This window comes from Panthera onca, chromosome A3 (genome assembly GCF_046562875.1).
Source record: "Panthera onca isolate mPanOnc1 chromosome A3, mPanOnc1 haplotype 2, whole genome shotgun sequence".
NCBI classification, from domain to species: Eukaryota; Metazoa; Chordata; class Mammalia; order Carnivora; family Felidae; genus Panthera; species Panthera onca.
The window spans coordinates 101,325,862-101,342,048 of record NC_138341.1 but is presented as its reverse complement, the minus strand read 5'-3'; the positions used below and the strand labels follow the sequence as shown (position 1 = coordinate 101,342,048).

At 35.5% G+C, this 16,187-nt stretch overlaps 1 protein-coding gene across 11 annotated transcripts in view; it reads right to left on the bottom strand.

The window, feature by feature from the left end:
- TASP1 (taspase 1) overlaps nucleotides 1-16,187 on the bottom strand; it is a 310,143-nt gene that overhangs the window by 211,262 nt on the left and 82,694 nt on the right. For all 11 annotated transcript variants that reach the window (XR_009603954.3, XR_009603956.3, XM_060611829.3 and 8 more), the window contains one exon: nucleotides 13,529-13,635. Coding sequence is in view for 9 of the 11 variants with exons in the window: in XM_060611829.3 (XP_060467812.3) it covers nucleotides 13,529-13,635 (107 nt within the window). In the remaining 2 variants the exon portion in view is untranslated. The remainder of the gene's footprint in view (nucleotides 1-13,528; nucleotides 13,636-16,187) is intronic.

Here is a 16,187-nt window from a genome sequence, read left to right as displayed (position 1 = left end):
CCATCTAAACTAATTATGATAATACTATATCTTAGAAATTCTAATGCCATTCAATCTCAAGGATATCTTCAGACTCTCAACATTCAAAAGCCTGTGTTTAATGACAAATAGTCACCAGGATGGGCCCCATTCATACATATTTCAAAATATTCTCATTGGCTCTTAAGGACAATTAAAAGTACAAATAAAAGTAGATAAATGTCAAAAAAACAAAAAAGTAGACAAATGTTCAGGGAGAACTCTGGCTATGGACTTAATTCCTCTATGGCCTATTTTACTATGCTAAATTTTGTGCACAGTTGAATCTGATCAACTGTCATGCCCTCACCAGGGATTAAAAACTGCCAAAACCAGAGTTTGCTTTCAACAGCAAAGTGTAATTTTGGTGTTAGACATTTTGCGTTTTGAATACCTTAAAATGGAACATGTATCACCAACTGCTCCACCTCTCTAGATTGTCTCACACATTTAGGCCACCTGGCTGGACCCCAGAATCACTTGCATTTTAAACCACGGTCCTGCAGAAACTCTGTAGCGCAACAAAGCATATCTACTTACAGGCTTCTAAACCTAAGGCTTTCTCTTTCTCTCCACCTAGATACCTGAGTCCTACCCTTTATCCAAGACCCAGTTTAAATTCTACCTCTTCCATAAAACCTACCATGAGAAACTTAAGAGAGTTTAGAGTGATTTCTCCATCCTACTAATTCCCATAGCTCTCACCGATGGCTTCATTCTTCCAGCACATAATACATAGTGTGATTTCTCTTTTGTTTCATTCCCCTCAACTAAATATAGTGGTCAGGGCCTAGGTGCTATATGCTCCATTTACTCCCTAAACCTATATAAAAGCCGGCATAAAAGAGGGCTCTTGGGGAGCATCACTCAAAGCCTGTGTACTCCTCAAGGTGACTTGCTGGTGAGTTCCACGTAACCTCGGGCTACACAAATCTATGCAGCAATGAAAAGAAAGCACTGTCTATCCCTTGAGCAAATGACCCAAAATGACCACAGAAGAGATGGCAATGCTTGAAAAATGAAAATGCTCAACACACACACACACACACACACACACACACACACACACACACAAAAGCACAATAACAGCTTCATAAATTTAGCTTGCAAGGCAATCCCCATTTCCATTCTGTCACCTGCCCTTGGAAAAATCACACAACCAAAATAAACAAGTGCTAGAAAATGGATAGAAATTCTTATAGTGGTGAGAGTCCATTCTTTTTCTTAAGGGGGTAAAAAAAAAGACATGATCTAGAAGTGCATTTGTAAAACAGACATTTTTACCTGCATAACAGGAAAGAGACATGGTCAAATTTTCTCTAGATGGGCACGCCCTCTTGTGGGCACTTCCTGACTCACCTCTTTGGAATGGTTGGTTGAGACTGGGGGCTGTTTCTAAAATATTATTTCCCCACAATCTCCCTCACTTACTTATATAGTATCTTCAGATCTTTACAATATTGAAGAAGTACAGTGATATTATTAGTAATATTTCAGATATCCTCTCTTTTCATTACATCCCAAGAAACAAGCTTACTCTTAATAGCGAAGCATTGTTTAGACTAAAGTATTGCTTGAAGCACTTAAATAACAGATTCAAACTTATCTTGAAAAGACCATAAAACTTAAAATTGAAGGAAATAACATTATATGGTTTTCTCTGTCAAAATTAAAATTACAATCATCTTTTGTAGATGTTTAAGTTAGTAATGTTAACTGAGTAAAAGTACTGTTTCTAGGCACTGTGATAAGGATGAAAAATCAAAATACTCATGGCTCCATGAGCCAACACAAATATTATAAAATAACCATACACACCAATCTCAAAATGGCAAAGGTATAGAGAGTTGAATTCAATAAGAATTTATTGAATGACCATTATATGCACAAAGTAAAAAGAAGAAATTTGTTCTGATCTGGGTAGCATTTCAGCCAGTTATTAAAGGAGGACAGGACTTGGACCAGAATTTCAGTAGGCAGAAGTGGCTAGAATTCCATTATTAATTATCATTTATTCCATGAAAAAAAAAGAGACATAAGCAAAAACATAGAAGTAAAGACTTTCATGAAATTCATAAAAAATCAAATATATTTGGCAAGAGAAAAAGATTATTCCAGAAGAAAAATAATAGAAAAGTAGGTTGGGTCCAAGTTTCAAGAGGATTTGTAAAGTTAGACTGAAAAGTTGGATTGTAAGCTACGGAGGGTAAAGACTCTATTAAGGTTCCTTCCCAAACAACAAAAGCAATTCAGGTATTTTTAAAGAAATATATCCTGGAATAATATACAGGATAAAAGAGGAACTGAGTAAGACTAAAAGCAGGGAAACCAGTTATGCAGATACTGCTACTGTCTACCCATCAAGGATGGAAATTTATGGACTAGATGGTGGTAATAATACCAACAAACAAGCAAACAAAACAAGCAAAACAAAAAACAAAAAACAGTGCATGTATTCATTAAACAAATGTTTATTGAGCACTTATTATATGCCAAGCTGAGAAACTATGGTAACTAAAACAGATGCCTATGGACGATGATAATGACCTGGAGAGAAACTATGAAGCACAGAAAAGGGAGAAACAAGTTCTAGTTTACCTGGAGGAGAGCCAACTGAGTGACAGTGCACATGAAGTTATCAACCAAATTATGTAATTCCTAACTCCCCTAGAATGTTCTGTGTTTATTTAAACAATTATTACTATGCAGATGTTTTTCTACACCCACTGTGACATATTAGGAAGAACAAAGTAATAATTCTCAAAAGCTGGCCAAATAACTTATCCATCCCTGCAGATTTTGATTCAGTATATTGAGAGTAGTGCCTCAGAACCTATAGTTGTAAAACTCCTCAGATGAATCGAATCATATGTCAGGTTTAGAATACACTAGAAAAAAAGAATCTCTTATTAATGAGAGGATCTAGGAAGGGGGTCTGGACAAACCCCATGTTGCTACTGAAAATAGATCAGAGAATTCTCAAGCTGGAAAGAACCATGGTAATCACCTGGTTCAACATGCTGACTTTACTGCTTACAGAGTCTTGACCAATGACAGACCTAAACTAGAACTCGTGAACTACTATGCCCCATCTCTCAGCCTACCCTTCTCCCTCCATTCAAGTAATTCCAGCCTCCTGAATTATCAATAGTTCCCAGCAACTACCTATTTATCAAAATCTTCTGGTAAATAGATCAGAAGATTAGAGAAGGGTTGCTGATTAGAGAAGTAGCGCAATCAAGCCTTTAAAAGCTCTGATAGTTTTCCTTCAACCTAATTAATCACTGGTTCTTGTCTTCTGACCCTAAAACACCCTTGTTCTTGCTGTGTGTGTGCGCACATGTATACACACACTTGTCTTTTCACATATTGGTTCATTCTGCTGGTCTTATTAGCTGTACATGTGTCAGCATTACTATGTCTGTAATGGGTCAACCCAGATCATTAGAGCCTTGTGATATCATATGAGGACATATTTCAAAGATCTTAGAACCTGATGCTCTTAACACCATGGTGTGAGCCAGTTCCCAGATAGGAAGGCTTCTGTCTGCAGCCCCAGTGAAATTCTATTCAATGAAGGTATTTCCTGTTAGGAAAGCTACAATATGGCGATTTCTACATTATACACAAGATCAGCTGGGACTATTCCAGTGATAATGAAGGAATGCTCTTTTTTCCCTCCACTAATTCTGTTAAACACTAAAATTTAAAGGAGAGTCTACAGAACTGTTGAATACTAAAAAGAGAGGGAGGATTTACAAGGCTGACAATATCTGATGCCAATTTACAAGTCCCCTGGAAAACCACGGGTTATTTTCATTACAAAATAAAAGGAGCAGTTAAGATTTGTTAACAATGTCTTCTTGCCTCAATCTTATCTCACTTACAATTTTAAGACTCAGTATAGATTTAAGGCATAGCTTGGCATGAATTCAAGGTAGACTTGGGAAGAAACCCAACCTACTAGCTAGTGAATCTTTATATGAGAACTAAGAAACTTTTCCTGAAACAGGACCAAAAAAAAAAAAAAAAAATACTGCAATTGTCCAGCTATCAAGTATTGAAAGTTCTGAATTTAAATAACTGATTAACTACATAAAGTACAACAAACCGCAGACAGACATATCTGACTTACATGTCAATTCTATAGGCTTATACAGTAATCAAAATAGTCTTAGGTGATGTAAATATAATTTTTAATGTATCGCAACTCAAAGTAATAATTTCAAACAGAAGTAATCACTTCACAATGAATTTTCAATTTTATGAAAAGCTTCAATATATATTTCTTTATGTAAAGAGAATTCAAAGAACTTTCTTCTGTTTACTCATATCTATGCATTAACCATCTTCTTAAGAAACACAACAAAACTCCAGATCAAGTAAATTTCTATAAAAGACTAATTACTCCTTTCCCTGTACACATTATACATGTGTACAAGTAGAACAATCTGAGGAAAATATGTTGTTTTTTGTGCATTTATTTTCTTTGATCTTAACCTACCTCTCACCCAAAAAATACAGTGATTTAGTATGATACAGTTAAGCGTTTACATAATAATTTCAAGATGGTGGATAAAAGAGAAGAATGTTACCCACAATATACTTCAAAAGAATAGAATATATTTATATGAAGCGCACAAAGCAAGGCCCAACATTTCCTTTCTGAAACATGTGGCCAATTTGATGTCCCTATGTGGTGGCCAAAGAACACAAAATTAAAAGTTGTAGCATCTCTTTAGAGTGGTTTTGAACACACAACATTGTATAAAGCATTGCAAATTTTTCTCAACTTGTCCTTAGAAATTAGAGAATAAAAGATATTCACAAAATGGAAAACACCTGATTATCTTTCATTGCATGACCCTATGCAAGCACTGTTTTATCTAAAAACCAATGAAATTAATTAAAAACTCAAATTAAGTTGTAAAAGTGGTGAGAGGAGGCAAAGAATTCTATGTACATTCAAGTGTAAAATCTGTTATTAAAGAAAAAAACATGGAAACTATTCCAACAATATGCTTGTGAAAAATGAAGGGGGGGGGGGGGAAGGCTTAAAACATCAAATATATTGAGATCAAACAATACCCCCAACTTCTTTTAATACTCTAAGAATAAAAGAGTCCCTTCTAGTAATATCCAGGGCTAACTGTTTGAAACTGATATTTATAAAATCTAGATTATGGTGTACATTGAGTCTGTTTGTTTTCCCAGTGTGAGCATCTCCTCTTTGTAGCAACTCAGTCAGTCCTGTGGCATGAGCCAATCACAGCCATTGGCCAATGAGCTAACCACTTCATTCCAAAATGAAGGTTTTCTTTCTCAAACATGAAAAAGATTATTGCTAACTACCTTTTTTCTTTTTGTATCAAAACAAAGCAAAAAGTAAATTTAAAACATGTCATCACTTCATCACACATACCACAAGACCTATCGATACACAGTCGAACAATGAGACTTCATGACAATACTGTCAGGGGAGATCTAGATGCCAATTTGCAGAAATTTAAAAGGACAGAAAAGTACAATGAATATGTGAGCAGCAAAACTCATACTGAAGGAAACTCCACAGGACAAATATTTCAGGTTCCTTTACAGAAACATAGTCCTCACTTTGCCTAGTAACAATTTCAGTTACCACAGTTTAAACAGTACCAGTCACTCAACACCACGGTTCAAATTTCAGTTACCATGGTATGTTGACTGTGAATAGTTTCACTTTTAGCTCTTCAGTTCACAGATCACTATGTAATCCTCAGAGGCCCATCACAATCAGTAATCAATCATGTCACTTCCTTCAAAGTCTGTCAGTGATGGGTCACGGTGCACGGACAGCAAAGGGTATAGCTGTGCTGCCTCCTTGTCTCCTAGTGATAATTTCATACGACATTTTACCAAAAATGGTCATCAAAAGAAGGAACTGACCAGCAAAGATGAACGCGAAGCCAAGAAATGAAAAGTGATAATGCCGAAAGTGAAATTCTAACCAAAAATAAATGAAGTCATAGAAGAAACAGGTAATAGTGGGTATGTCGGACACTGACACACTCAAGAGACTCCTAGTTCTAGAGTCAGAGGAACTTGGTGAAGACAAATTTATCAACATAAATAAGGAATGTGGTTGTGATAAAATGGACAAAGATGTCCCAGAGGAAGTGACACTGGCAAAAAAAAACAAAAAACACTTACATTAAAGAGACTCTAAGAGAAAGACCAGTACATATTACTTCACTTCTATGTACAATATAAAAACCAAAACAAATGAACAAACAACAACAACAAAAAACAGAAACAGACCCATAAATACAGAGAACAAACTGGTAGTTTCCAGAGGGAAGTGGCAAAATAGATGAAAGGGGTTAAGATGTACAAGCTTCCAGTTATAAAATAAATAAGCCATGGAAATGAAAAGTACAGCATAGGGAATATAATCAATAATATTGTAATAATGTCCTAGGATGACAAATGATGACTGCACTTATCATAGTAAACGCTGAGTAATGTATAAAATTGCCAAATCACTTGTTGTACAACCTGAAACTACTGTAATATTGTATGTCAACTATACAATAAATAAAGAAATAAACTGAACCCAAAGGAGACAGTAGGGAGGGAGAAAAGGAGGGAGGAAGACAGGGAGGGAAGCAAGAAGGAAACAAACTCTGGGAGGTATTTTGCAACATGGAAAGAGCAAAAGATAAAATGTTAAAACCTGATCCAAAACTAAAAAGGAGTCTAACAATTCACCATGACATAAAAAGATGCTCACACCGTATCATAAGTTACATGACAAGAAGGTAAGCGCTGTTCAAACTCCTCTTGATAACTTTTTTTTTCAAAGCAGAAATAAAAACACTCTAATGCCTCTAATGTTTCAAATTAGTATACTAAATAAGTATTAGTTTTACTTGCCTTTAATCATTTCTCTATACATTTAAAACCAACAGTAAAAGAGTTCTTAATGTGTTGACAAAAATGTTTAAATGTCATGGAACAAGTATAATTGTTGGCCATTAAGACCCCTTTGCACAGTTCCACCTTTCACATTTTTATGGTCCGGCACTATCATGCACAAAGCATGGACTGTTTATATACCATAAGGGAAAGAAGTGAGTAAAAGAAAAATCTGGAAGGGTTGGGAGTGGAGGGGAGTGGAACAGAGAGTAAACAATTACTATTTTTATATTATACAATACTATAGTTAAATAGTAATTTTTCCCTCTCCAGCCTGTCTTTCCTCTAAGTTATAAAAAATAAACAAGAATGAAACAGAGGTGCCAATTACCAAGAAAGGACAATTACTAACAATTTATGTTCCTCATGTTTTAATATTGTATCTTAAAATCTATATATCCTGAAAGTCAAGAAAAATATGTTTTTATCCAATTTATGTGTAGATTAGCTGCCTAACCCAGTATCAGTTTATAGTAATAAGGGACATGTTAATTGTGGGGAAGGAAAACATATAAACTTTCTCCCCCTATGCCACATGCTACAAATTGCAGACTTAATAACCACTCTCTTCCCCCTCCTTTGATAATAAAACCACTATTTTGTCTGGGAAAACAAAGTGTCCAGCAGCAAGCCATGAGCTATATAAAAGACAGTCATTGGGATGACCCACTCAACTTTCTAAGTTCTCTTGCAGCCAAGAACAGCCAAGTGACTGAATTGTGCTCCTTCTCTACTACTCCCCCCAAAAATAACTAAGGGGAAGTCTATAGGGAGACTCTGGAAAACTCTTGCATCCCAGATTTAAAAAGTAACAGATACATCTGGCAATAGTCTCCCCCACCCACATCATCTCTCTTCTTCTCACCTTGAATGCAGATGTGACATCTAAAATTGTAGGAGCTATATTATATCCATAAGGCAAAAGACATGAGAGAAGGGACTAAGAGAATCCCAGATATGTTGGCTCTAGCATCATTGGAAACCTAAGCTAATGCCAGCAACCAACCACCTCCAAACTTTTTATTATATGGCCAGAAGCCAGGGAGCAGGAAGACAAACATGCACATCCTAACCACAGTCAGGTTTTCTATTGTTTGCCGCCAAAAACATTCCATGGATTAACCATTCTTATTTTAAACTAAGTCAAACGTAAATGTAAATGATCAAAGACTGAGGAAAATAAAAACACTACAATTTAGTGAGATAGGAAGCTATTAAATAATTTTCTTGCTTTAATTTTTATTTCTATTGGTATTGTGCTAATATCTGTACAATCAATTACATTTTTAAAGAAAAACAAGAAATATCAATGCAACAAAAGGGCCTAACTGGTTTACTTTATTTTCAGAATTAAAAATGTTGGCTTTTTGTACCATATACTTTTCAAGACAATATTTATTTCCTTCAACACTGAGTCACAAAAAATATCAACATTAGGACAATTACCAAACACTATTCTTTTTATCATATTTATATACCCAACTCACAGGTTACATTAAGTAGCCACAACAAACAGTAGTCTTAGTCCTATGTTCACTGACAACAAACACAGTCAATGCTGGCTAATCAAAACTATGTTGAAACTACACATCCAGGATAAGGAAAAATAAACTAAATACAGGCTGATTTAGAAAACAGCTATTTGTCCTTTCCTGTCATATGTCTAAAAAATTACTATACCTCCTCTTAAAATTTATAATTTTCTGCCCCATTGGCTCATTACCTGGTGGTCTTTTCTCTCTGTGAGCATGTTTTCTTAACTTTACTATTAGAGACAAGGCCTACCAAGGTTATGTAGCAAACATCTATTAAAACAAAGCCTCTGGCCTGCATCTTTCCCTAATGGCAGGCCCTTGGATCCTAGTCATTTCTGTTGGTCAGTGCTAAGCACAAAGCTTTGTATGCATTAATGATCATATATTCTGAATGTTAAAAATATTTTCCCAGGGGGCCTGGATGGCTCAGTCAGTTACGCGTCCAACTCCGTATTGGCTCAGGTTGTGATCTTGTGGTCATGAGATCAAGCCCACATCGAGCTCCATGTTGAACATGGAGCCTGCTTGAGATTCTCTCTCTCCCTCTCTCTGCCCCTCCCTGGCTCGTGTGCATTCTCACTCTAAACAAACAAACATTTAAAAAATATTTTCCTGTCATTTAAGATATCTAAAATATTCTATTAGAATCATGCCTGAATTCAACCTCTCCATCCACCACTACCACCCTCCCTTACCAAGCCCCCTTTCTCCATTACAAGACTCCACCCAAGGTAACTAATTTGGACAGCAGTTTTCTTTCCTTCTTTCCTTCCTTTTTCCCTCCCTTCTTCCTTTTTTCTTTCTTTCTCTCTCTTTTCTTTCTTTCTTCCTTCCTTTCTCTTTCTTTCTTTCTTGGCTAAGTGACTTTAAAGATGAAGGCCACAATGGCAAACACTATTATATCTGACTAAATCAATGATAGCCACAAAGCACTTGACACTTATTATCACTTTTCTTCCTCATAACAGACAGTGCTTGTGAGAGAATATCACTATTTTCATTTAGACGTAAGAAATTTGAGACTTTGTATGTTACATTACTCATTGAATTCATAGACCATAACTGACAATGGCACAGTCTCTTGACCTCATACCTCTCTCTTACTGCTCCGTGGTAAAACTTCTCAAAAGAGTTACCTACACTCTTCTCCCTGATCAATCCATGCCACTGGGGTCCACAACCACTATGTCACAGAAACTGTCCTCATCTAGGCCCAAAGCCTCCAATGGCGAGTCCTCCATTCTCATTAGCTCTTTTCTCAGTGGTGCTTGACCCAGGTGATGACTGACTTTGAACTGCTCCTTTCTTGGCTAACTAGACGTTCCCCTGGTGATACATCTGTCTTACCTGCTGCATCTTTGTTCTTTGCTGAGTTTTCCTCTTCCCAGCCTGCAGATGTTGAACTGGCCCAGGATTCAACTTTCAGACCTCTATCTTCTCTAAACTCTTAGTGAGCTATCTAGCCACATATATTTATATTCCTTTTGATGCCAATAATTTCCAAGTGGGAATCTCTCTCCTGATCTGCCCACAAGCTTCAGATGCATAGTAACCCAACTCCACAATTCATCTCTCCTTCTGCTATATCAAGATTTTTATTGAAAATCCTCCTAACCAGTATGATGAGGGGTTGGTTAAATTTTTCAAAAGTTGAATATTCTCTTGGTAAAGTAGAGAATCGTTTAAAAACAAAGTATGCATAACTTAAACATTTTCTTTTTATTTAAAACACAAAGGTTCATTCATTGGCCAATTTTTTTTATATAAGACCAAAGACTTTTCTTTGAATGCAGTCCCACAACTAAATGTTCCATATCATCTTTCTTACATAAACTATAATACATTGAATTGTCCTACGATTTCAAGTTTCATTTTATTTAAAATAGAACAAGAATATAAAAACACTAACAATGCACTCTGCATGCAGAATGCTTTTATGATTTTTCTCAATCTTTTACAGCTGGGTTACCCATACTTAATTCTAGAGCAATTTTTTATAAACCAACTCTATTTTTTCAAGTTAGCGCTCAAACAGCAATCTTAGTTTTCAAACCCACAACTCTCTTTTTAAACTCAGTATTCATCAGTTTACAGGAGACTTAATGAATTATATAATTACAACGATAAAAGCAAGCATAATGAGGCTCTAGGTGGCATATAATTCAACTGACACTAGCAGAGGAGCATGGTTCTACAAGGTGGTGTTTAGGGTGTTTTAAACTAATGCTGCAGGGTGTTTAGGGTGCTGTTGGCATCAGGAAACATGTTTTAAGGTGAAAATGGGAAGTATTGGTTAATCTGAGTCCATTAAGGGAATATGGGCCAAATTTCCACTTCCCACCTCTATCATAATGAAGCCATACCTTTTCCAGCCCTCCTCACCTTAGCAAACGGCAAAAGTTTTGCTGAAGCTAAACTTTTAATTCCTGTCTCTTCTTTCCCAATATCTCAGACAGCAATAATGCCTGTATTTCTAGGAACTCTCAAAATACATCCCTGATATATTCACTTCTCTTCAATTTCATCCCTATCACCCACAGTCTACACTGTCAACATCTCCCAACTATAGTAACTTCCTAGTCTCCTCACTTCTATTCTTGCCCCTACCCTCAAAACCATAAAACACAAAACAGCCCAAGAGAACCTTGTAAAATGAGAGTGAGATGGCATCACTTCTCTGCTTTTAATTCGTCAATGGCTACTCATTAGTCATGAACTAAAACTGTGAGTCCTTCCCATGATCAACCAGATCCTAGCAGAGCCAGCACCTGGCTACCTCTCCAGCTTTGTTTCATACCATTCTCCTCTTGCACTCTGCTTTAGGCACACTGACTTTCATCTCCATTCCTCCAATATGCTAACTCCCCACCAGGACCCTTGCACGTGCAGTTCATTCTGCCTCAAATGAGTTCTACTAACTCTTCATAAAACTCACTTCTGATTTTTCAAATGTTACATCCTCAGACAGGTCTCTGTTGATCACTAACTAAAGGAGTCTTCCTTTGAGTCTCTCTTGTGTCTCTCACATCCAAGGTACTCTTGGATCACATCCTCTTCAGGGGAGGAGGGACTCCCTTCATAACAGTTACCAAACATAGTAACTTTCTTACCTAATTGTATGCTTATAAGTTTCTGTTTGTATCCACTAAAATATAGTTTCATTATATCATGAATTTCCTCCACGTTGTTTATCATTGCTTTTCTTCCTACCCAGCTCAGTACCAAGAGTAACGACTTAACAAATACTTTCTGAAGAAAAAAAAATGAATCTTCTGAATAAGACCAGCTAAATATATTCTCAACTGATACTTCTCTGCATCAAAATCCTACATTTATGTCAAAAAAAAAAAAAAAAAAAAAAAAAATATATATATATATATATATATGAATGTTTAGAGCAGCTTTATTCAGAATAGCTAAAATCTGGAAACCAAATGTCCAACAAGAGAAGAATGGAGACACAAATTACAGTACATTCATACTAGAGAATATTAATTAGTAAATTAAAAAAATGAGCCAGTGAGAAGTATCTCAAAAACACTTTGTGAAAGCAACCAAACAGAAAAGAGTACCTTTTGTATTATTCCAATTATACATAGTTTAAGAACAATACAAAACATCTTTGATGAGAAAAATCATAGCAGTGGTTGCCTGTACAAGGTGGAGACTGGCCAAAAGGAAGTACAAAAGAACTAGATATGTTCTACACCTTAACAGGCATATATATGGGTTACATGGGTATGCTCATTTATAAAAGTGATTAAATTGCTCACTGCATGCAAATTTTATCACAGTATTTTAAAAGGTCAAAGGTTTTAAAGTCTTAAATTTGCTCCCTCAGATAACCCAAGAAACGGAAACACACTACTATCCCTTTTCACCAAGATCTATTTACTAATCTGTTCATTCACCCTCTAATTTCCTACTCATCTCTGGCAGAAATATGAAAAGATTTGGGTCAAAATGTTTGATTCCTTGTGGCAACATACTGGGAAAATATATATAGCTATGAAAGATCATTTATTATGCTTTTATATAGGGTAAATGATATAAAACTATGACAGCTAAAGCATAAACCAGTATATGAGCAATTATAGAAGGAATAATCAATAAAGAACATTAATGAGATGTCAAAGTACATCAAACAAATGTGATATGAGACAGCCAACATGAATTGTTGGCCCCCAACAGGCTAAGCAAGAATGTCGTGGTTTTCAACTTCTTTCTACCCCTCAAAACACCTAACAAATACAACACATGGACTCATGATGGCACATTAACACATGAAATGCAAACAAAGAATGCAAAAGAACAAAAAACAGAAACATGTAATTAGAATGTAAAAAATCTACATGAATCCAATATATATATTTCCTTAAAACACACTCTACCCTCTAAATAGCCATGTTAAGAATCACTATTTAGAGCTGCAAGAACCGAAACAGTAGTCATGGGCCACATGTAGCTACTGAGCACTTAAAATATGACAGGGGCATATGGGAAACTGAATTTTTAATTTTATTAAATATCAATTAATTTTAATTTTAAAATGTATTCAATTCAATTATTGGAAAGTTTTTAAGTTTGTTTGGAATAATCTGTTATGTAAACCTACTTTTTCAACTGTTAATTTTATGAAATATAAGTACAAACCAAATATTTCCAATGAAAACTTAGTGTCATAATTGAGATGTGCTATAAGCATAAAATATACACTGGTTTTGAAGACTTAATACAAAAAAGAAAAAAGAAAGTTCAATAGCTCACTAATTTTTTCATTGGTTACATTTTTAAGAGATACTTTGGATTCACTGATTTAAATAAAGTAATTATTGAAATTAATTTCACCTTTTTTTTTTTTTTTACTTTTTTTAATGTAGCTACTGGAAAACTTAAAAGTACATATGTGCCATGCATTGTATTCCTACTGGAAAGTACTATTCTAAAGCTTATATGTCTAAATGCAAATTATAGATACCATGATGATACATTAATGATTAATATTTCAAACATCTCCTGACCTTTTCACTTGATTGTCTTCTTTTCTTTAGTTGAATGAAATCTGTTTCCACCCTTTCTGCCAGCTCTAGTTTCCTCTTGTTTCTTTTAAATGCAGCTAAACTGAATCCTATAAAAGAAACATTAAAAATAACATTTGAGAAATATTAGAGCAATGGGGTAATGAAATATCCTGAAGAGTCTTCTCAGAATAAAATCCATAAGAATGGCAAATAAAAGGGTTTAAGATTTTTTGCAATGTACACTGAAGTAGTAGGAGAATAAAAGAAATAGCCTGAGAAAAGGGTAAAACCTTAAGAAAAAGATCAAAATACAGATAGACAAGAAGAGTCCTAAAGGGAGATGGTACCCAGAGGTATCTGCTAACGCATGCTACTACCAACTTTAGTTTTGAAGGTCTCTGCATAAATGACAAGACGAAATCTTGGGACAATGCAGCATGAGAAAACATCTTAGGATTTTGGACAAAAAAAGTAAGGAATCTCAAAGAGTAATATGCATAGTGAAAGGGAAAACTAGAAAAGGCCACTGTTCACAAAGAAACAGGAAATTTGCAAGTCTCAGCTGTGGCTATAAATGTAAAAGGGGGAAAGGTCTCACTAGAAAATTTATGAGCAAAAAGTACATTCAGACAAGTTTAGAGGAGAATTCATATTATCTGTCCGGTCTGAACACACACACACACACACACACACACACACATATGCACATCTTGGTGTTTCAGTGCTTCAAAAACCCATTAAACACAAATGAAATACTCCCTGGAAAAGCATACCTTAACTTACCAGACCTTAGAGAATTCACAGGTTCCAATTAACATGAGCCCATAGTTTAAAAAAAAAAATTTTTTTTTACAAAGTATATGAGAAATGAACCACCAAAAATAAAGAATAGAAGTCAGCCAAATAAGGGGCACCTGGGTGCCTCAGTCACTTGAGCACCCAGCTCTTGATTTCAGCTCAGGTCATGATCCAGGGAGGTAGGATGGAGCCCCTCATTGGGCTCCACATTCAGCTTGGAGTCTACTTGAGATATTCTCTCTCTCTCTCTCTCTCTCTCTCTCTCTCTAAAATAAAAAAACATTACTTTTTTAAAAAGTCAGCCAAATATAAGAAAACATAATTTGACCTACAAAGCCTCAGATAATGGAATAATCAGATACAGAATAAAAACATGTTTATGCTCACAGAAATTTAAAAAAAGATATTGAAAATATAATTAGGGGACCAAAAAATGATACACTGACCAGGCAGACTTAAAGAAGAACAAAATGGAACTTCTAAAAATAAAAAAATTAAAAAAAAAAAAAGTTTTAACTTAACATATAGATTTCAACAGCCAATTAGATTCAGCTGATAAAAGAGAAATTATGAGGGGCGCCTGGCTGGCTCACTTGGTAGAGAACGCAACTCTTGATCTCAAGGTTGTAAATTCGAGCCCCATGTTGGGTGTAGAGATTGCTTAAAAATAAAATCTTTCAAAACAGACAGAAATTATGAACTAGAATATAATGCTAAAGAGATTATCAAAGTTTTCTGATAATGGCAGACTAAATTATTCAGAGTAATTCTCTACTGAATTTACTAAAAATGTCAGATAAAATATGAAAACACAGCACCTTAAAAACATTAAAAAAAACTTATAAAAAGTACCAAGCTAAATTCTGGGGGTAAACTGAGACTAATGCTATTATTATGGCACTGTAAGCATTTGCCAACACAAGCACACATGAGTTTGGTTAAAAGGCATCAAGAAAAGATATAAATCAAGCCCAGAGCCAAGTTTCATAAGAGACACTTCCCACAATAAGCTAGGTATTAAAAGGGCTAATGGTCTCATAGTAGAGCTGATTCAGAACTATACAAGTCTGTCCCTACCTTCTATCCCAACATGAAGTCCATTCAGACAAGACTGTCTTAGATTAAGGGTGAAAAAAAATGAGGAGGAGGACAAGGACAGTGATAAGAGGAATTAGAAAGAAAAAAAAAAAACTACCCCTAATAAGTTTGGGGTTGACTGGAGCCCTTCAACAGATTTGCAAACATGAAGTCTGGGTAGGTCAGGGAATGTTAAGCTTTGAACTAAGTTTAAGTAAATTCTGATGAATGGTATGTGAAATAATAGAAAAAAAATATATTGGTCTCTGACCTTAGTTCCTGGCACAGATCTCATAAAACTCTTGTAATTTCCTAAATTATAAGAGCACTAGGACCATCTTTTGTTCTAATATTTGGTCTTTGACCCTAGTTTCTGACACAGAACTCCTAAATCCCTTGGAATCCCTGGGTGATATGAATGCCTTTTGTTCTAATGAGGCAATTCTTGGTGGGTACCTAGCTAGCATCAGGCTGAAGACTAGACACCAGAAAGCCTAAACCATGATTAAAAGCTTGAAACTTTCAGCCCCATCTCCATCCTCTGGGAAGGAGAGAGGGACTGGCAATTGAGTTAATGACTGAGCATACCTAGAAGATGAAACCTCCATAAATATCCCAAAAGTACAAGGTTTGGAGAGTTGCCAGCTGGCTAAACATATCTACATGTTGGGAGGATGGTACAAATTAATTGGACCTAAGGATGGCCTCATGGGAACCTATGATTTATAGCCAGTTGGTCAGTACAAGTGACAACCTACACTTTCAATTGGCATCTAATGAGGCA